This window comes from Trichophyton benhamiae (assembly GCF_000151125.1).
Source record: "Trichophyton benhamiae CBS 112371 chromosome Unknown contig00476.0, whole genome shotgun sequence".
In the NCBI taxonomy this organism is placed as follows: domain Eukaryota; kingdom Fungi; phylum Ascomycota; class Eurotiomycetes; order Onygenales; family Arthrodermataceae; genus Trichophyton; species Trichophyton benhamiae.
Window position 1 is genome coordinate 577,161 of NW_003315108.1, and position 22,269 is coordinate 599,429.

At 48.3% G+C, this 22,269-nt stretch overlaps 6 protein-coding genes across 6 annotated transcripts; 4 read left to right on the plus strand and 2 right to left on the minus strand.

The window, feature by feature from the left end:
* Positions 1-942: 942 nt before the first annotated feature.
* Positions 943-2,508, minus strand: ARB_06848 (tRNA-guanine transglycosylase family protein; the record flags this gene model as incomplete). The annotated part of the gene is made up of 3 exons (XM_003015042.1): positions 943-1,114; positions 1,176-2,241; positions 2,274-2,508. The coding sequence occupies 3 exons, from the start codon at positions 2,506-2,508 to the stop codon at positions 943-945; spliced, it is 1,473 nt and encodes a 490-aa protein (XP_003015088.1).
* A 439-nt stretch (positions 2,509-2,947) lies between these two features.
* Positions 2,948-3,481, plus strand: ARB_06849 (uncharacterized protein; the record flags this gene model as incomplete). Its single annotated transcript, XM_003015043.1, has 1 exon — positions 2,948-3,481. The coding sequence occupies one exon, from the start codon at positions 2,948-2,950 to the stop codon at positions 3,479-3,481; it is 534 nt and encodes a 177-aa protein (XP_003015089.1).
* Positions 3,482-6,294: 2,813 nt separating this feature from the next.
* ARB_06850 (uncharacterized protein) lies at positions 6,295-12,041 on the plus strand (the record flags this gene model as incomplete). The annotated part of the gene is made up of 6 exons (XM_003015044.1): positions 6,295-6,708; positions 6,840-6,861; positions 6,934-7,824; positions 7,900-7,994; positions 8,058-10,729; positions 10,811-12,041. 6 exons carry the CDS (start codon positions 6,295-6,297, stop codon positions 12,039-12,041), a joined length of 5,325 nt encoding a protein of 1,774 aa, XP_003015090.1.
* Positions 12,042-13,063: 1,022 nt separating this feature from the next.
* On the plus strand, positions 13,064-14,539 carry ARB_06851 (exopolyphosphatase, putative; the record flags this gene model as incomplete). Its single annotated transcript, XM_003015045.1, has 1 exon — positions 13,064-14,539. One exon carries the CDS (start codon positions 13,064-13,066, stop codon positions 14,537-14,539), a length of 1,476 nt encoding a protein of 491 aa, XP_003015091.1.
* A 494-nt stretch (positions 14,540-15,033) lies between these two features.
* ARB_06852 (uncharacterized protein) lies at positions 15,034-18,747 on the minus strand (the record flags this gene model as incomplete). Its single annotated transcript, XM_003015046.1, has 1 exon — positions 15,034-18,747. One exon carries the CDS (start codon positions 18,745-18,747, stop codon positions 15,034-15,036), a length of 3,714 nt encoding a protein of 1,237 aa, XP_003015092.1.
* A 2,428-nt stretch (positions 18,748-21,175) lies between these two features.
* ARB_06853 (uncharacterized protein) lies at positions 21,176-22,112 on the plus strand (the record flags this gene model as incomplete). The annotated part of the gene is made up of 3 exons (XM_003015047.1): positions 21,176-21,448; positions 21,506-21,806; positions 21,862-22,112. The coding sequence occupies 3 exons, from the start codon at positions 21,176-21,178 to the stop codon at positions 22,110-22,112; spliced, it is 825 nt and encodes a 274-aa protein (XP_003015093.1).
* Positions 22,113-22,269: the final 157 nt, after the last annotated feature.

Below are 22,269 nucleotides of genomic sequence, written 5' to 3' on the forward strand. Positions count from 1 at the left end.
AACACTGCTTTCCTACACGAAACTGGGATAAGCATCGGTAACTAGGCTGACCTCTACACTTGCACATCACCATATAGTTACATCGCAAAAAGTGGCATTCTCGATATCACCCGTCCAGGCCGGGGATGTGGAGTTGCTGGACAACCAGGGGAGGCGCATCAGCAGTAGACATGCCCTGCAATTAAGCCCAGAGAAAGGCAAAACAAAGCCGAATGGCGGATACAATGCCCCTTTCTCTGGATATAAGTACGTGGTTAGATATATAGAAAAGACTAAGAGAAGAGAGACGAAGAGTAGGTACTTCAGAGTTATCGGAAAAAGAGCTATGCCGTAAGCTATCAATTAACTACTTTGTATAGATAGCTATGGAATTTGCTCATGTCGCTCTGGGGAATCACCTTCATGGAGGTCAATCCGAAGCATCAGCGGGAGGACGTTGAGTCTGCGTTCATGGAATCATTCTGTAGTAGAGTTGGTGAAAGACAAACGTCCAGGACACATTTGTGATTCGTCGCCAGCTGCCGTTCGGCTATTCTCCAAGGTCGGGTTTAGAAAAACCGGAGCTGTGGAAACAGACCAAGGCAGCTTTACGAGAATGTTCATAATGTTAAGCTTGCCTTCAACTGACTAGAATGCGAGACCCCAGGCAGCTCTACGTAAACATGACATACGCCGGGGTCTCCGGGTATAAGTTGGAGTTCCGGATTCAAACAGAGACGGCATCTCTCGTCTTCTTCGTACAATATTATTAGCTTGAGAAATATTGCCAAGCAAAACCGGCAGTTGGATGTGCGTTGATATATTCCTTAATTGCCATCAAAATGGCCAGGGTATACAGGAGGGTATGACAACATTGTGGCCGTTGGCGATTGGGCTGAAGCGGTATGAATGACAGGGTGAGCAGACTTCGGCGTCGTGACTATCAAACGGTGGATGGATAAATCACTGCATCTTTTCGGCAAATCCACGAGCTTCGAGTTCCTCAGCCTCAGCATCAGGAGTAACTACAGACGACTGAGACTCCAGGAGCCTTTCCGCAACACCATCCAGGCGTCCAAAGACCTTTGGGTTTCGTTTCTCCCCCGGCCCGGTTTTGAACTGGTAACCTCGCATCCTATTGCAGGGTTAGCAATGTTATTATACTACAGACAAGAGAGTAAACTCAAAAAGCATACCTTGGGCCTTGCCCACTGGGCTCGGGAAACTCCGACATATAAGTGCACTCAAAAGTTTTTACATCCTCTTCGAATGTCCCACGCTCAATACTTGTTCTTATATCAATAAAGAACCTATCCATAATGGCATGGTTGTGTATCTGGAGCAGTGTCCAAGCAAGCATTTCTTTCGCATTAAGCAGGTGGCGGAGGTAGGCTTTATGGTACGTCTTGCATGTGTAGCACTGGCAATCAGAGACAAGTGGTGAAGTGTCGGTGGAATGAGCGGGTAGTAGCATATCAACTGCTAACGGGTAGGGTGACGATTTGTTATCATTATTTTGAGGGGTGCCTTTTGGGAAGAAAAAGTCGAAAGCGAGACCTGCATCTGACGCCGTTCCGATGAATTGGATCGCAGAAAGGTCAAGCCCAAGTGACACTCCCCTGAGAACGTCTTGAGGGGTATTAGATTCACCAATAGACAGCCGTGGTAAATGCCAAAGGGCTTGGGGGATCAATTCAATTGTGGCTGGGTCCCATACTGCAAACCCAGAAACCGCATCTGCCATTTCTTCCTCCAGATCCCGCAAGTATACGGTCTGCCGTTCCTTTTCAAGTGGAAGTATTGGTGCAAAAAACGAGGTTTCTCCAAGCCGGTTGCATATATCTGCAGGCTTAAACAAGATGTCTACGGCCGACTGCGTCCATGCGTGTGTCCGATCAACCATTTTCTCCCGTCTTTTCACCCCCGGCTGTCTATCTAACACATCAGCCAGACCAATTGCAATATCTGGCTTCAATGACTTGATAGCATCTTGGTACTGTTCCACCTGCAATTGCTGGTACCCGACTGAGGTCAGAATGGTCACTGAATTGACGGAATTCGAGCTTGCTGTGGCAACCGGCGGAATCCTCCTGGGCCCAAGGAATAGCAGGTATTCATCATCGAAGGAGAGGAACTTTCGGAGAGCGGATTCTGTCTTTCCCGTAGGTGTATTATATATTGGTGGTATTTCTTTTAATGAGTTTCGTTCTATGACTGAACTGCCCCAGCAAGCAGAGAGGTTAGTAACGAGACATTCAAAGGCTGGTACTTAATAGCTCAGGACGTTCACGTACAATCTTCAAGAGCAACATATAGACTGGCTATCGACATGTGTTCTTTTATATTGTCATGGCTGACATGCGGCAACACCCCTCTCGACGTGATGGGCAGATAGCCTGGTGTCAGTATTGGTTTGCGCCCAACTCTGCACAATCTCCCCAGCCGCGGAGCAAGCTGCGTAGGCGGATGGGATAGTAGGCTGAAGCTGAGCATTTCTCCAGAATGGTCAGGCGGTATATCAGAGGCCATGTTCGCTCCTATTAATGTGGTGAAGACGTTGGGCTTTGCGACTTTGCGATCTTATCATTTTTTCTTTTCTTGAGGCTAACTAGTTAACTAACTAACTAACTAGCAAGAAGTTGACTTTTGGCTAGAAGACAAACAACCAAGCCTGTCTACAGTCCGCAGGGACACATTCTAACCCTCCACTATTTTCTGTGCGTATATATATGATATATACCAAATGACGTTGGAAAGCGAAATTCAACCCTCCAGAAGGGGAGCTCTTGTTGTCGTGGAAGGCTTGGATCGCGCCGGGAAATCAACGCAATGCGCGAGACTGCACCAGTTCCTCGTAGACCAAGGACATAAGACGAAATACATTCGATTCCCAGGTGCGTCAAGGCTGGTAGAGTGTCAGTGAAGCCATACTGATGATACATCAGATAGAACTACCTCAATTGGCAAGATGATAAACCAATATCTTCGTGGAGAGATACAGCTCGACGACCATGCGGTCCATCTGCTCTTCTCCGCGAACCGGTGGGAGGCTGCTGCGCAGATACGACAAGATATAGAGTCCGGGATCACCGTCATCGTTGACCGATACTCGTATTCGGGGGCAGTATACTCGGCTGCAAAGGAGAACAAGGAACTGCAGCTTGACTGGGCATGGAGACCTGAGGTAGGGCTACCTCGACCTGATATCTGGTTCTTTTTGAACATCTCAATCGAAGCTGCGGCTGCTAGAGGGGGGTACGGAACTGAGAGATATGAGACTATCAATCTGCAGAAGAAGGTCGGGAAGCTATTTCTCTCCTTGACTGAGCTGAAGGGCAATGAAGATATGAGGGTTGTTGATGCGGGCAGAGGGATAGATGAGATATCTCGGCAGATCCGGGAAGAAGTGCTACAGACGATGGCCAAAGTTGATTCTATAGGGCCACTGAGGAAGCTTGACGCTTTGGTGTTTACGGAGACGGAAGACAAAGGTTCTTCATAGACGACACAAAGAGGAGCAGTATCATTCTACTATATCTACATCATCCCAGTCGTCAATTTTCCCTTTCCCGGGCGTGTTTGATATTGGTTGGTGCTGCCGCCGGTAATCGACATTTAAGTCATTTTTTGACGTTGAAGGTCCAAAGTCGTCATCTTCACTACTCAGAAGATCGATGGGACTTTGAACCCTGGCATCTTCGCATAGTTCGTCCCCTGCTTCATCCTCCTCTTCCAGTGAATCCTCATTGTCGAATAACCCTGTCCTGTGGCTGTGAATTCGGAGTGTCATTTCTCTCATCAGGATATGCCATTCAATGATTGATTCACAGCCTGGACACCTTCCACTCATTGGAACAAGGTCATTGCTAGAATCCTCGGATCGTATAAATCTAGAAGAGAGACACAAGAGGTGTGAGGCGCACCGACACATTTCAGAGGAGCAGACTACGACGAGATCATCGTTCAGCTGCAGACGGCTTCGGCAGACACCACAATCAAGTCTATCTCCAGCATCCAGCAGGAACTGAGTCTTCTCTCGGTACGACCTCAAGTTCTTCCCCGAAACATCGAGTTTCCGAAGGGTATTTTGAAGTGGCAGACCTTCCCCAGATAAGGCTCCATCATCAAAATCAGTCTTGAAGCTGATATGTTCCGGAACAAATGTACTGGCACTCTCGGCCCAGCCTCGCCAGACACGATGAATATCTGCATTGAAAAACCGCACTTGCAAGGGCCAGCTTGAAAAGTATGGTGAACGCAAAAGAACATGTAAACGCGCCATAGTGCTTGTCATTGACTCCCGGGGGTTGCTTGACTTTGTAGCCAGGCGTCTTCCTGTTTTTGAGCATATTCGAACATTAGTTTCTATCTCATCGTTGACAGCATGACGAGAGGCTTGTGTGTTCTGCCACGCCCATCTAGCATATATACGGTCAGTTCAATTACCCAAAACACGGCTGAGCGAACTACCAATACCGACATACTCGAACTGTAGGGCCGCCGTACGACTGGTAAAGCCACTGACTATCATGACCATCTCCCACGGCCGCAGCTTTTCTCGGTGGGTTCTGTGTGCCCCTCCCTTGATGCGGCCGTTATGCTGCGCAAGCCGACGACCAGGGTTGGGAGTCGACCCAATGTAGAGACTGGCATGACGCACAGTAGAGCGAAGCAGATACACGCAGTAGAAGGGTGGTATGCCCTTCGCGGACTCCCTGCTGTTGCCTGGAGCTGGACTCGATTGGGATCTCCGTGGCATGAGAATGTAGGGTATTTCGGCGGTTGAAATTAATGGTGTATAGCTAGCGATCTAGGGAATGTCCATGAATAAACCCAAAAAAATAACATGTAGTTACATAGTCTGTAACTATTTTAATATCATCATCTCATCGTTAACTAATTATGTTGTTTTGCCTTGTTGTTTATGTTGTGTTGCTGTTTAGTTATATCAAGGGCCGGGCGCAAACAAATGGTCATGTGACACAAACGGGGCGAACAACATGACTCGAGCTTTAAATGGCATCAAAATCCTGCAGAAAGATGTAACAAGTGGTACTCTGTAATCAAGGGCCGTTTCTGAGCGCGGTTCTTAGCTTCGACAAGCAAGGCAAGCTTCTCGGCGCTTCACCCGTGGGACTTTTGCTCGCTTTCTCCCGCTGGGACCCTGGCGGACTTGGTAGCCAATTAACTAAACGTCCCAGTCCCAAGTCCGGCCCCGGAGCGGAAGACGTGAGGTGATGGTTAGGAGAAAGTCGGAGCAAGTCAGAAGGAGGGAAGACGGCTCCAATTGGCATGAGATTATACTGCATAAACCTGTGCCACTGGCTCGCCAGCCTTTGCCCCGACCATTTCTCAGACATGCTGTCCGTACGGAGTACCCTGCACTCGGATAGCTACCCTGGTGTCATATGAAGGCGTTGTAGAAACTAATTCTGGCAGCAACCCCAGCAGTCATTAGTAGGCTAACAACGAGCGACTCCGTAGTTCGTTTTAAGGAGCTGTCGAGCTCTTGAGGATCTCTCGATAACTATATGCCTGCTCCACATGGCCAGCCGAGGCTAAGCAGGGCGCCAGAAGGAGAGAAATGAGACTCGCCTTTGCGCTGCAAACACGGTTGAATGTTGTCACTCGTCGCCATCGTCATCGGATCAACTTTCACTAGCAGCATTACGGAGTATTGTATCATCATTATCTTCTTCGTCGTCGCCGTCGTCTTCGCCCTTTTTTTTTTAGTGTTCAAAGCTTAAAATACAATGTTAAAAGTCAACCCAAAATTACGAATTACATGACTAATCGGTAACACTGTGACATGACTAAGCAGAGGCGCCTGCAGAAAATCCATCGCCGACCTTCGACTTTCTCGACTTTCTGACCAAAAACCCGTCGATGAAGCATCGTCGACTCTCCACGCCCGCGACCCTCGATGCTATGAGACCCCAGACCCGGTCCAGCCTGTCCCTCCGCGACCGTTGACCGACCTGGGACCGCCGGAACGTCCCTCAGTGCGCCATTCGATCCTCGCAGCTGAGGAATACACAGCAACCTGCCCTGCTCTGCCCTTTTCCCTTCTTCTCTAGAGTTCGGGTACCCAGGATCGCTCCTAGGGCGTCATTTATATAGGACCCTCGATATAATATACCTACGGCCAGCATATCCTTCGCCGCCTCTCGCCCTCGATTCCCTTCTCTATAGCCAATGCATTCGCGATACACCCTCTATATATTATTACAGCCGTGACGAAATCCCGATCTACCCTCCTCCCCTCCACTCTGCAGCCTCCCTCTACAAGCCTCCCTCATCTCCCACAATTTGATAATGGCGGTTGCCACTTCATCTGAGGGCCATAATGCTGGCCAGCAGCCCCAGACACATACACAGCAGCAGCACCAGCTGCATCATCAGAGCTCACACTCGAACGGCCGGTCGTCGATGCAGTCAGCTAGTGCTACAAGCTCATACGGTGTGAATGTGCCGCTGAGTGCTCGACGGTCCGCACCGTTGGACCTATCTACCGTCGAACGCCGTGAACAAGTCCCAGCTACTCGAGATCCCCCAAAACGCAACAGGCCTCATGACCTACAAGAAGCACCGACCTTCTATCCAACAGAGGAAGAGTTCAAGGACCCGATGGCCTATATTCGAAAGATCTCTCCTGAAGGGCGGAAATACGGTATCTGCAAAGTCGTCCCTCCACAGTCATGGAATCCAGCTTTTGCCATCGACACGGAGGTATGAGCGAATAGTCTTTTAATCCAAGCGTTTTTTGGAAGAAAGGAATAGATGATATACACGTAGTTGCATGATGCTGACACGTTCTCATTTCTTCTTCTTAGCGATTCCACTTCCGTACACGTCGACAGGAGCTCAACTCCGTTGAAGGAGGTATGCAACACTCGCTTTTAGCCGATTATCGTGACCTACAAAAAGACATGAATGTTTAACCCTTCTTTCTAGGCACTAGAGCAAACCTCAACTACCTCGACCAATTAACCAAATTCCACAAGCAACATGGCACCAGCCTTACCCGATTTCCCAGCGTGGATAAACGACCCCTCGACTTATACAAACTGAAGAAAGCGGTTGAAATAAGAGGCGGATTTGAACAGGTCTGCAAGCTTAAGAAATGGGCTGAAATCGGACGTGACCTAGGTTACAGCGGCAAAATCATGTCGTCTCTATCTACTTCGCTCAAGAACTCTTACCAACGATGGCTACAACCTTATGAAGAGTACCTTCTTGTCGCAAAACCCGGAGTCCAGCATCAGCTTGAAGTTGAGAATGGTGGACCTTTCGCTTCATCTCCAAATCAGTCCCCAGCCGAGAAGAGGAAACATCCAATACAGAATGGCCACCGGACGCCTTCGGACTCTCGCGCCGAAGATAATTCCTCAACGCGGAGAGCATCCACAGCCCCTAACACCTCAACCGTAGATGTTGAGGAGGGCAGCGGTAATGCAGCTGAAACTCCTCGGGAAGCTACACCAGCGCCTGTGCAGCAGCCAATCTCTTCTGGGTTCACAGCCGTAAACTCCCGACCAAGCGGGTTTGCGGCGATCAACATGCCATCTTCGTTTACAGCAGTCAACAGAGCCGCTCCCGAGGTCAAAAGGGAATCAGATGAGACAGCAGGCAACTCTTCTCATGCAAATTCCATTCCCGCCTCTGGAAAACCGTCCCCTGAGCAGAAACGGACGAAGTCCAATTCAGCGCCCCTTACCAATGGGCAAAACGGCCACGATGAGCATTCCCTAAAACGCGTTCATAGCAGTGGCGGTAACTCCCAAACTGAAAACGACGATTCTGAAGAAGGGGGTAACGGTAGACGAAGCAAGCGTCTAAAGAAAGGTACGTCGAATCGAGTTTTTCCATCTATCCTACGTTTTCAGTATCTCAACGTGATACTAATAGTATCAGCTATAGATGGCATGCCCAACGTTGCGGGATCTAACTTGAATTTATTACGACCATCTCCTTCTCAGCCAAAGTCTAAAAACGGAACCTGTAAAACTGGAGATGTGAGTCAATCTATATTGGGCTTCCCAGAACGTTACCGTACCATGAAGCTAATACCATTTTAGAAATGCGAAAGCTGCGGCAAGACTGATAAAGAGTCTACGATCCTTGCATGCGATGGCTGTGACGTCGGTTATCATATGCACTGCCTTGATCCCCCTCTTACAAGCATCCCAGACTATGACTGGCATTGTCCCAAATGTCTAGTAGGAACTGGGGAATATGGCTTCGAGGAAGGCGGTATATACTCGTTGAAACAATTCCAGGAGAAAGCCAACCAGTTCAAGAAGAATTATTTTGGCTCGAAGATACCCTTCCAGGCAACTTCTGCGCCAACTCCACAACTATACGAAGCCGAAGACAGCGTCGAACGTGAATTCTGGCGACTTGTCGAGAGCCTAACTGAGACAGTGGAGGTTGAGTACGGGGCCGATATTCATTCGACAACACATGGCAGTGGCTTTCCTACGGTTGAACGAAACCCCCTTGATCCCCACGCGACTGATCCATGGAATCTAAATGTACTCCCTTTACACCCAGAATCACTGTTCAGACATATCAAGTCCGATGTTTCTGGCATGACGGTTCCATGGGTTTACGTCGGCATGTGTTTCTCGACCTTCTGTTGGCATAACGAAGACCACTACGCGTTTTCAGCTAACTATCAGCATTTCGGCTCAACTAAGACGTGGTATGGAATCCCAGGAGCTGATGCTGAAGCCTTCGAGGAGGCTATGCGACAAGCTGTTCCGGAGCTGTTTGAAACTCAACCTGACCTTTTATTCCAACTGGTTACTTTACTTCCACCAAATCAGCTGAAGAAAGCTGGTGTCAATGTCTATGCCTTGGATCAAAGAGCTGGTCAGTTCGTGATTACATACCCACAAGCCTATCATGCCGGGTTCAACCACGGATTCAACTGCAACGAGGCTGTGAACTTTGCACCAAGCGAGTGGGAGCCATTCGGCCAATCTGGAGTTGACCGGCTGCAGGAATTTAGACGACAACCTTGCTTCTCGCATGACGAAATGTTACTGACTGCTGCTAGCAAGGATACGTCTATCAGCACTGCGAAGTGGCTTGGTAAGGCGTTGCGGCGGATGTGTGATCGTGAAATGGAGCAAAGAGCGAACCTCCTAGCGCGGTCTCGAGAAGCTGATAATCGAAATGGTATTCAGAATGGAGACCAGAGTGCCAAACCTGCTGATTTACCAGCGTTGCCCGTTTCTGTGGAGGAGGCTGATCTCCTTGAAGACGAGTATCAGTGCAGCTATTGCAAGGCCTACAGCTACCTTTCTCTTTTCCGATGCCACAAATCTGGAAAGCAGCTGTGTCTAGTGCATGCCGGAATAACGGAATGCTGCGGCAGTGAACCAGCCCATTACTTGCGGGGACCTGATCATTCAGTCCGATATCGACTATCTGATGAAGATCTGCAAAAAATCGTTCAAAAAGTGGAGGATCGCGCCAAGATTCCCGAAGCTTGGGCTGAAAGACTAGACAGAATCCTGGAAGATGAGCCGAAACCATCTCTCAAAGCTCTTCATGCTCTACTCTCAGAGGGAGAAAAGATACCATACCATCTTCCTGGGCTGCAAGATCTCTCTGTCTTTGTACAGAGGTGTGACAAGTGGGTTGAGGAAGCGAACAACTACTTAACTCGCAAGCAACAAAACCGACGTAAAAACGAAAAGATCTGGCGGAAGGGGAACCCAGCCAAGGCTGCACAGATGGAAGAAAGAGACCGTGAGCTACGCAGTATCGAGAAAATTCATAGCTTGCTTACAGAAGCGGACCGTTTATCATTCGATTGTCCTCAGATAACGGCCCTGCATGAAAAGGTCCAGGAGATCGAGCGCTTCCAGAGAGACGCCCAAGCCGTTTTCATCAGTGCACATACCGCGTCTGCTCAGGCTGTGGAGGAGCTAGTCGAACTAGGCCGCAACTTCTGCCTTGATATCCCAGAGGTAGACAAACTGGAACGCGTCTTGCAACAGATGAAATGGAACGAGGACGCGCGACGCCGGCGTGAACAGTACCAAACACTCGAAGATTGTGCGGATTTCATCAAGCAAGCCGAAGAATTAAACATATCCGAGGCTAACAACCACCTTCTATATTTCCGTGAAATGTACTGCAGCGGGGTCGCATGGGAAGCGAAAGCAAAGGAACTCATGTCTGTAGAGGCAGTTCACTACCAGCAACTGGAGGCCCTTTCCGCACAGGCTGCTCGATTTCCGGTCTCACCAGACACGCTTGCTGCAGTCGACGCGATCCTCACAAAGCAACGTGAAGCTCAGAGGCAGATTTCTACCATGTACGAGAAAAGCAAATCAAGCGATTTTCGCGAACGTCCACATTACCGTGACGTACGCGATTTGATGGAATCATTGGTACAGTTGAACAGCAAGCCGAATGGCACTATCGACCTCGAACGTGAACAGAAACGTCACGAAGACTGGATGAGAAAGGGGAAGAAGCTGTTTGGTAAAGCCAATGCTCCCTTGCACATTCTTAAGATGCATATGCAGTACGTTCAAAAGAGAAATTCGTACTGCTTCGATCTTGACGACCGGTTCCGCCCACCAGTTGAACCTGCTTCTCGAGAGGCCACTCCCGATGGTTCTGGAGAGTCACAACCCTGGGCTGGCAGTCGGTCAAAGAAAAAAGATGTCTTCTGCATCTGTAGGCAGCAGGAATCCGGCTTAATGATTGAGTGCGAAGTCTGCCATGAATGGTCAGTTTAATAATTTACATCCCTTCACATACTCATCCCTTCTCTCTCGCTCTTTGTTTTTTGTACTAACTGTCGAAACAGGTATCACGGAAAATGTCTCAAGATTGCCCGTGGTAAGGTGAAGGAGTACGACAGCTACACCTGTCCTATATGTGACTGGCGCGTTAAGATACCTCGCGATGCTGCTCGCCCAAAGCTGGAGGACTTGCTTGAATGGCAGTCTGAACTCTCTGATCTTCCATTCCAGCCTGAAGAGGAGGAGATCTTGACTTCCATTATTGACCAAGCAACATCATTCCGTGATTTCTTGCGCCCATTCACGAATCCTGCATGTATGACTGCCGAGGAGGTTCCGACACAGATTTTTTACCTACGCAAGATTGAAGGTGCAGAAGTTCTCCTTGCCTATGAAACGAATTACTTCCGCCAGGAAGTTCATAAATGGAATCCAGTGGCCCCTGAACCGCCACCGATTCTTGAACAATCACTTTCCACTCGCAAACCACGACCGACCAAACAACAAAAAATCATGGCCCAGCTTGGTATCGAGAAACCAGAGGACATCCCCCTTCACCTGCGAACAAAACACCATATCTTCCCGTCGAAACGCAAGTCCATTGAACCTCAAAATGGACGGCCACCACCCCTCCAACCAGCATCGTCAAACAGATCTAGTACTCCCGTGGATAACCCACGCTCTGTTTCGGTTGGTACCGACCAGGTTCCATCATCCATGGCCGCTACTCAAGCACCTCAGACACCTGCTTCTTATCCGTTCAGCCATCCATTCCAACTTTCGTCCAGCGAACAGAATGCCACATTCGGAGCCGGTTCTGGCCCCTTTCTGACCCAAGAAAATGGCGACCAATCGCCCTCATTCTCACCCGGCTCCCCTGCCGCTAGGCACTCCGGACTCGATCCTTCGTTCTTTAGTCCTCCAAGCTTCGAACGAAGCCATCAGTTGCCTCAAGGCTCGGAGTCTGAGAATATGAAGGGCAATACTGGTGTTGGTGTAGATGATGTCGATGCTCACAACCCATTCGGCAGCAGCCCTCGTGCAAACATGGATGAATTATTCGCCGACTTGACGAATCATGATAACGAGCCCGAGCACGTCGAAGAGATAAGTCATGCTAATGAAGCCCTTGAAGCTCTCAAGAGCGCCCAAGCCTGTGGTTCCCGCACTGGCTCGATTTCCGAGCCAGGAAACAACGGCACCAACGGAGACCCGGATCTTCATCAAAATGCCAGCCACCACAGTGACAACGAACATCAGAACGGCGGTGGCCTAGGTGAAGAATATCTAAGCTGAATTCTTATCTGATCTCTAGGCTATTCCCGTTTCTATCCTTATGACTAATGTTTATCCCGTTTACTTTTACCTCCTCATCCTAGATTAATGCTTTGTTTTCGTCTTCGTTTTCGTTGTTTATTCTTAGATGGTTCTTTCTCTGATGAGTTCGAAACATTGCTCGCCTATTTTTTTTTTTTTTTCTTCTGCTTTTTCGGAAAAGGCTGTCATATACACCGGAGGAAATCAACAGGGAGTCATCAAGGAGTCGAAATGGGAGGGATAGGTCGGCGTACCTGATATCATTATTCTGTTTACCCCATATTTTTCCATCTACATGCGCCTTTCTATCATCATCCCGCGTTTGTTTTTGCTTTTCCATCCTTTAAGTCTCCCCGGTGGGTGATGAAGCATCAATGCTTTAATGCTTTTACATCCCGAGCAGGATCTGAGTCGATATATTCCACCATCTTGTTGTGTTTACGTTAATTGTCTTGTTTCCTATCCTTACTGGCAACTGATGTCCATTTCATAATATCATGTATTACCCCCGTCAGTCGCCATCATCGTTCACTGCTCCTTCTGTCTGATCTTCTCATGTATCCTATGTAACTGCGCCAGCTAATGTAACAATATATGGATTATTCTTAATACTCCCTAATACCCAACGCAGCCTTTAGCAAACTCTCACTTGATCACGCATACCAAGTATGTGTGAGGTTTTCTTTTTGCACTATTACAAGGTTCTTCCTATAGCTGGTATATTTGAAGTACTCCGAAATCCATCAGCCAAGTACCAGTGTCCAGAGGAGTTCATCTCCCATGTGAATGTCATAATTAGGACTCCGATCAATGGTTATTAGGCGCCGGACAGGTCGTTCATTGGTTAACTAGGAATACAAATTAGTTAGTTAGCCGCGATGCCAAGAATTCTTCAATTCCATTGATCAAGTTTCGACCCTCGACTGTTCCAAGGTTCGTTTCACCAACATCACTTATGCTTCGAACAATTTCAACAGAAATCCACCTATACATAAAATAAAATGACTCTGGATAAGAACCGCCAGCGAGGCCTTGGTTTACTCCCGTTTTTGAAGAAAGCGGTCCAGCACTTGCGGGCATCTCCTTCGGCAGCTAAAATACCGCGCACATACGTTCTCGGCAACACCTCAGCAGATCTAGATTCAATTATCTCTGCAATTATATATTCTTACTTTGCATCTTCAGCGACATCTGAAAGAGGGCTCCAATATATACCAGTGATAAATTTACCAAAAGTCCCAGCAGGGCGAGAATTGAGAAGGTTACGACCAGAATTCGTAACAGCATTGAACCTTGCTACCCAACGGCCATTGAAAACTGCGCAGAATGAGGCCTCCAAGGGCTTGAAAACTTTACCTGAGGATGAAGATACCGACAATATTCTCAGTGAAAGCATTCTGACGGTTGCATCGCTAAGGGATGAGCTACTGAATTGGAAACCATCAGACGACAAAAAGGCGATATTCATAAATATTATTATGGTGGATTGGAATGCATTACCCAAGATTTCACCTCATACGTATGGAATTCCCGGGGTTTCAGACAAGGTCGACGGTATCGTTACGTCCGTGGTGGGCTGTATAGATCACCATGATGATGAGGGCTTCATCTCAAAGCATCTAGTTCCAGGACCAGGGACCCGGGTGTCACATATTCAAACTGGGGTGGGGAGCTGTACATCCTTAGTTGTCTGTGAGCTTCGAAAACTCGGATGGTGGAGAGACGTTGCCGATGATAATAAAACAATTTCCGAAGGACACACTCTTGGTGACAGTGATGCGGAATTCGAATCACAGGCTGCACAACTTGCTCTGGCGGCTATATTAGCAGATACTGCGAATATGACAAACGAGAGCAAGGTATCCGATGTGGATCGAGAAGCCGTGAGATTTTTAGAAAACAAAATAAACCAATGCAAATCTATCAATTGGGACCGCGGCAGATTCTACGACCTCATCATGGATGCCAAATCTTCCAGCGTGGATTACCTGACGGCCCACGAAACATTGGGAAGAGACTATAAAGAATGGACAGACACTATTGAGCCCGGCCGTAATATAAAGATCGGGATATGCTCTGTTATCAAGCCGGTGTCTTGGATTCTTAAAAAATGTGGATCAGAGTATTCTGAAGAGGAATATGACGAGGAAGCATTCTTTGATGTTCTGCGTTCCTTTTCTAGTACCCGAGGCCTTGACGTCGTTGCCGTTATGACTGCGTTTTCATCTTCCTCTGAAAACGAGTTCCGGCGTGAATTGGTTGTCACAGTACTGAATGACGAGTATATTTCTAATCTCGGAGAATTCGAGGACGCTGGTGCCGACTACCTTCGTCTTGAGAAGAGGCCGTTCCATGAAAAGAATAAGGATCTGGGTCAAATAGGTCGAAACACGCGTGTATGGCGACAGTTAGATGTTACAAAGAGTAGAAAACAGGTAGCTCCTTTGCTGCGCCGGGTGTTTGCAGGGGAATCCTGAATCAAGAGGCTGAAATTTGGACTTGAAGAACCGTTTCATATTATAATGCCCATATAGAATTCTATCATCACATAAGGCGAAAACATGTCAACATGAAGTCGTTCATAACAGATAGCCCAGAATGTAGAGACAAGAAGTAGAGTGAAAGTAGTCCAACCGCGGCTGTTTTAAGAGAAAAAAAAAGGTGACATAGAAAATAAAAGCCGAATTTCATCAGTCTCAAGACAGTCATATATGAGCCGCACCAGTGACAGTAAAGTATGTGACTTCGAAAAATAAAAATAAAAATATAAATGCCAGAAAATAAGAAACGCTCAAATACTGTAGTACATTAAGCCCCTTATTAACTCTAAACATAAACCGGGTATAGTTCGTATGCACCAATCGCCGAATAACCGCCAACATTATATGAGCAAGGACCTAGAAATCAAAAATAAGTGGGCAAAAGTCTGTCAGTGGAGTGCATAGTGGAAAGGGAGGAAGTAATGGTGGTATCAGAAGCACTCCCACTCGCCCCAAACACACCACCTTGCGGTACGGTCAGCGAGGACCAGCCCTCTCCAAACACCACGCTCGCTGACCTTGATGACTGTCTCCCAGACACTACCATCTGGAGGACCGTCAAATCCAGAATCGGCACCGGAGCTTGTAGTGATCATATGGTCTGCTTTTCGACTCAGCCTTAAAATTTTCCCAGATGGTGTTTGTATAGCCAATTTTGCTGGTTTTTCTCGAGAATTTTGCTGTTTATAGTTGTTCGAGACAGTTGAGGACGTAGTGGACGCATTGGATATGGTCGCAACGGAAGACACCATACTTAACGCACTGGACGGCCTAGCAAAAGGGTTTGGCGATACACGTCCACTGGGCTCCTCCGCTTTGGGAGATGATGGTAAAGACGAGGGGTGTTGGCGGACAGCAAAGACGAAAGTATTATTAATGGTAAGTCTTGCGCACTGAGGTTGGATGACATATAGATCGTGTCTTTGAGCATGGGGAGTAGGATGACGGATAACAAATTCGTAGGGGGGGTTGTCTCCAGTGTGAGTGATTGGGAGAGCGAAGGCCAGAGCATGGGGTATATCCTTGATAGAATGCATAAGCCCTTTCTTTCCAGCATATACTTTTAAAACTCCTTGTCCCTCATCACCGGGAAGCGCAGCTTTGATAGTAAATCGCTTCTGTCCCTGTATCCAATCAGGTTGAGCCAGCGCACGCTTGGTAATAATATCACCGCTCTCAAAAACGTCCCCGTCAGCATCACGAGCGAAGGCAATGGCCTCGACCTCTGCGATACACTCAATGTCAGGTGGAACAAGAACCCTAACTTGTAACATTTCCAAATCCGTGAGGCGGACAAGGCTAGTGTCATAAGTTGGCATATGGAGACCATTCTTAAAATACGCGGGACAGGCACATGGTAGTGCAAGAAGGACATCCGGACTAATCGGAGGACATATATGCTGGTGTTCGGGCGCAAGGGGTATATGGGTGTAACATATCTCCATTGGGCGCGCCAGGAAGTACCATGTCTCCGCAGCCTGGGGATTAAAGCTTGAATAGAGTGCTCTCCGTGGGTGGGTTGGGCTGGCAAGTGAACAGTCCATAACCCTCCATTCACCATCGATGAGGACATTGTTCCACCAGTGGTTGACACGTGTATAACCGTCAAATTCCAATTGTTCACCGGGTGTTTTCAGATATCCCTGAACGACTTCAGCATGGAGACCGACAGCATCGCACATTTCCATCACCAAGACAGCCACTTCTCGGGGGCTACCTCGTTTCATTTGAATTACCCTCCGTACATCAACTTCTCCCTCAATTTCATCATCCCATACGATCTTCTCTGCAACCCAAGTGAATATTGCTCGTAAACGTTGAACATCACTCCGATGAGGTCTGCAAACAAAACCTTGAGCCAAGCTCGCTGGGCTTGTCATTGGAGGTAAACTGTTGATGAACCGGGAGCTTTTATCCACAAGTTGTAGATTCACTGCAGCCCAATTGGTGGGTTCCGTTACCGGTAATCCATCCAGCCCTTCATCGCCTTCCGCACATTCATACAGCTCCTCAACTGCATATATGACAGGGTAGTCCATCATCTGGCACCGCTCTGCTCTCTCCACCAGCTCATTGCGGCTGGGAGAAGTTGCACGATTAACATCTCTGCGGACCTGAACCCAGTCATTACCTCCTAGGCCTGTGTCAGCGGTAGTATCTCGGTCCTTTGTTGGAGAAAAGCTTCCAACACCACCTGAAAGAAGCCCCTTGGTTGGAGACAACGAACGAATATGCTGCGCAGTAGCAATACTACTTCGCGCGGTTGCAGCTCCTGTTTTTGCGGATTCGATCATCTTTTTTAAGAAACCAGTCTTCTTTGATTTAGGAGTTGTTAATCCTCCAAAGATACCAGGTGACTCTTCATGCTTATTATATTCAGTCCAGCCAACAGCGGAAGTAGCCCCTTGTCTGGGGTCATCTTGGGGTAGATGAGGATAACTTCCGGATTGAGACGTCATCGGGGTGTACGGTCTTTGTTCCCCAGCGGCATCATCACCAAATCCAGTAAAACCACCTGACCTTGTGCCATCGAAGGACCTAAACATCCCGTGTCTCAGTTGGGACGCCTGTTGATGGCGCTTTGCAAAACTACCAGCACTAGTAGCACTAAATCCGCCTGCAGATGTACCACTCATGAGGCTTGGGTTGGTGGCACTTGTGCTTGCAGTGCTGTGTGTTGTATTGCTTTGGACTCCAGAAGATGAATTTGTAGCAATGGATCTCGTGGTAAATGTCCGTCCAAGAGTATCCCGTCCTGAGTCGTAAGTTAAGCCCCGTGTCCTTGTAATCATTTGCTGCGAGGGTGAATAATTATATTCTCCTCTCCTAGGAGGTGGGGGAGGGGGGTTGTCATCATCTTCTATAAGCATAGGATTCCCTCTGTCAGAGCCTTCTTCTTGGTTGTGCAACTGTCTTAGACGAGACTCCATTCTCTGAACGTAGTTACCAAGCTGCGGAGGACCATCCTGAAAGCGGTCATGGAAACTCTCTGATGACTTATGGGCGAAGTGGCTACCTCGGCGACTGTATTGGCTGTTCCCTAGTCCGAGTGAAGTAGACGGTCGGCCAGCAAACTGTTGACTTGGTGGACCACGTAGATTATCAAATGCTGCGGGCGACCATGGATTGAATGGAGAGGGGGTCCGCTGTGGTTCTGAATGAGGATCATGAGGCATACTCATGCCTTGTAAAGAAGACATTACGTCTTCCATGGCATCCCGCAGTGGAGAAGGTGTATGACGGTGGTGAGTTCCTGGGGAAGGTGGATAGGGCGACGGCGTCCTAGAAGCTGGCTGGAATTCATGGTTTGCTTGCTGATACTGATGGTCATGCATGGAAGATTCGGGCTGTACATATGAAGGTTGTCTTCGAACTGCAATTCTATGTGGCGGAGGGGGCGGCGGAGGAGGTGAAGATTCAGGTTCAAATTCACGAGGCTCGGCTGGTATCATCATCGGTGGTGGTTGCATTGGAGCCAATGCAAGCTGTGGAGTTGGCTGCCGTTCTGGTTGTGGTGTAGGTTGTCGTTCTGGCTGTGGAGTTGGTTGCCTTTCAGGTTGAGGAGTTGGTTGTCTCTCGGGTTGTTGCGAGTTAGCATGTCGAGTGGGCAGAGGCGTTGGTTGCCGTGGCGGCTGGGCAGGAGAGACTGCCCGTGGATGAGCACGAGACGTAGATTTTCGCCGCGGAGTCCTGTTTATGACAGATTTGCGCCCACGTGGAGGTGGTTCGGGCACAGTTGGTGCTTCTGTCTCTTTCTCTGCATTCTTCTTTGCCAGCTCTGCAGAGGGGCCCAGGACCTGCTTGTAACCTTGGAACGGCTTCCTGAAGATGGTCTTCTCCTTTTTGGGCGCATACAACGGGGCATTTGATGGGCTATCCGTTACCGGCGGCAGAGGGCTAACAGAGCGTGTAGCCGGCACAAAGTCATCTTCCAGGACCTTCACAAAGTTCGATGGAAACACACCGACCATGCGCCTGTCGCGTCGTAAACGACCGGTCCACCATGATCCGTCTCCAGCATTAAGACACTCTATCAGATCACCTTCGATAAACCCCAAGTCTTGCTTTGATTCACCTCCCCATGAGTATACTGCTCGGCACCAGCATGGGAATTTGGTCGGCAGCTCTGGTGCCTGAGGCGCCATTCCACCTAGTAACGAACTCGGCTCAACAGCAAGGGAAAAAGTAACACAAAAGAGCAACTCGAGCTATAACCCGATAGAGCGTCTTTAAAGATAGTCGGGGACCCCAAGAGAAACGAATGTCTTAAGCCATAAGAATAGTACGGCCGAAGGGAGAATGGGTGGTGGTAGTGACGGCGTTTGCTGTATCCAGTAGCGCTGTAAACTGGCAAAGAGCGGTGAGATAGAAGAAATCTAACGAGCGTAGATGGCAGAGACGAACACTATGCGGCGCCGTAAAGAGAGGAAGACACCACAGAAACAGTGAAGGGACGTGGATGGTGACGGCGCAGTCCTTCGATCGCAATGTTGTCCTTCGACCGTCGTCGTCCTCTCGTCGCTTGCGATGTTTCTTATTTGCGACTTTTCTTGCTTTGTTGAGCGCGGCTAGGTCACGGGGGCAACGCGGCTGTCGGCCATGTTTACGATTTTCCTCTTCTGGACTAGCGCGCTCTTATCGATAAAGCTCAGCTTTTTTTCGCTTGTTATCAAAAATAGAAGAAACAAGGCAAAAAAAGGGGGGCGAAGGGCCGAGACGGTCTGATAGCTAGCTAGTAGCTAGTTAGCGATCTTGATCGGTACTGATATCGATAGCTGCCGATATCGATAGAGGTGCGAGATAAGAGCTTCAGCTATGGCCAGCCGGCGCAGGGATGGTAAATGTCAGGTCCCTTAGTCACCAGACAGAGCTTGAGGAGGGACATGGTGTCGCTGCTCGCGCAGGAGCATGGCAGCAACCATGATGAATGGGGGAGTTATGCGCCGAATCTCTGCTCCGTGAAACATCTCTGGCATTGATTGATAGTCACTTAAAGCCCCGACTAATAATTAGTCAAAGATCGCTGTTCCAGCCTGATACATCAACAGCATCCGTCTGTTCAGGCCATGTGGTACGCACACACAATACTCCTGATGGTGAAAGGAGTCGCAGCTGGTTCTTTGATGCCCCAAACGGAGGCGAATACTGAATTCCACAGGGGGTGGACCAATATTGTCGGCACAGGTCGACTAGTTATCTGTCAACAACATCGACGACGGCGAAAATGGGAGGAAAAGTTTTCCTTCGGTCTAGCTAGAGTCCCTCCACTCACCACATGATGGACATGCAGCGCCTGCTCTCCTAGGGTAGCACAATCACATCCTTCATAAGAGATGCCGCCGAAATTCGACCGTTTCTCGCTCTGATCGATCATGTTGGACAAAGAAAACATAATTGTTCTCGTTTCGCTCCTGCCAGCCAACCAACCACCCCTGTTTGCATGCAGAATTACACGGCCAAGGCACACCCCGGGGGAGCATAATTTTTTTTCCCTTTCCTTCCCGTCTTTCTATACCCATTATACCCATGGTACGATGCAAGATAAACGGCTTTTCAATAAGGCGGGTAAAACTAGGCTCCAATCAGCCCTAATATAGCCCATGTAATGTACCCGATGCGAAAAACATGCTACCATACAATCATGCATGGTGCCATCACTGCAGGGGGACATATGTCAACGTCGCCAAGTTATGCAAGACCAATAACCAACTTCTTTCCTTTTTATCCTGTTAGCCAATTTCAAAGGAAACCGCTTAGGCTCTTGTTTCAAAAGTTGCAATTGCCGTCAACAATACTCAAAAGGTCATGGGCTAGCTATTAACCTACTTCTCCAGACAAAAAGACTCGCCGGTATCATTTAACTGCAAGTTAGTGGTATATAAAAAAGAAAAGAAATGCAATGGGCTAGCTGAATGGAAAATTGAGCCCATCTCTGCTGGAAAGCAATCCCGAATACTTCTACCAATTGGCCTAGGGACCCTTGCGTCTGAAAGCACCATCTGTGGCCAGCAGAGCTAGGTATAATCGCACAACATGTGATAGTAGCCTATGTGAAGATGCAATTTCATACCCCCCCTGAAGCTCTATATAATATCCAAATATAGCCGGCAAGATATATAACACATCTCCCACATCTCCTCCTTCATCCCCTTTGGCGTGGATTATACTCGAACGCCAGCCATCATATCAATTCAATAGTGGCTGTCAGCCGGTCACACATACATGTCTATCCTTTTGGGCATGATTTCTTTTTGCCTCCAACGGAATGAAGGCGGATATCACAGCTCATGTACGTGGGGGTATCCAAGAAACTGAACTGACATGCGCCAAGTGAGGTACTGAGCGGCACCAGCATGAATTTGCTGGGCCAACTAATCCGGCCCGTCTTTCTTTGCAGTCGTGCATGTCTACAGCTTTATAGTCCTTGTTCCCCCTCCCATAACAGTAGTCGGATGCTCCTTTGTTGTATACATATCCCTTATATATACTGGATTCTGCCTCCCCTCGACTTCTGCCTGTTGATTTCCCTGACAAATCCTGCAATATAATATACAATCCACTCTACAAATCACCATGGGTCCCTTGCCGTCTCTTTTCTCTTCCGAGTCGAATGATTCATGGAAGAAGTCCTCTGTTGCTACCTTTGGAGAATTCGTTGGGACCTTCATGTTCCTCTTCCTCTCCTATACAGGATGCCAAATTGCCAATATGTCCGTGGATCCCAAGGATTCTGCGCCTGAACCTAACCCTACTGTTCTGCTATATATATCGCTCTCCTTCGGTACCGCTCTTGCCATCAATGTTTGGGTATTCTATAGGATCACAGGAGGGATGTTTAACCCGGCGGTATGCTTTGATCGGTTCATTTATCTGGTAAATTCGAGTGTTAATCCTTTGAGATAGGTATCCCTGGCTCTCGCTTTGGTCGGAGCTATCAGCCCTATCCGAGCAGTAATGGTATCTATTGCCCAGGTTGTTGCCGGAATTGCTGCCGCTGGAGTTGTCTCTGCCCTCTTCCCTGGACCCCTGGTTGTCCAAACTAAGCTTGGAGGTGGGACTACGACCACACAGGGACTGTTCATTGAAATGTTCCTAACCGCTGAACTTATAATCACCATCCTGATGCTGGCTGTTGTGAAGCACCGTGCAACCTTCCTTGCTCCGTTGGGCATTGGATTGGCTCTTTTCATAGCGCAACTTAGCGGTTAGTCAAGAACCGCATATATGCCCTTGCTTTTCCTGAACTTCTACTAATATAGAATGTTGTTACCTAGGTGTTTACTTCACTGGTGGATCTCTCAACCCTGCCCGTTCCTTCGGCCCAGATGTTATCGTAGGAGGATTTCCTGGATATCATTGGATTTACTGGGTTGGCCCCTTGCTGGGATCTTTGCTAGCAACTGGCTTTTATCAAGCTCTCAATTTCCTACGCTATCAGAACGTCAACCCTGGTCAAGATTTTGATGGCATCGGATCCGAACTCATGGGAAATCCTGAGCGCTCAGAGTAAATTTACTGCACTTGGGCCTTGTCCCATCAATCGGGCGCAAAACTCTTTCTCTTTGTTTTCCCTTGAACTCTCATACTGGTGATTATACTGGTCTTTTTTTAAGAGTATTCTGCCGGCTTTGAGCATTTTAATTATTAATACCGTTATTCATCTCGTG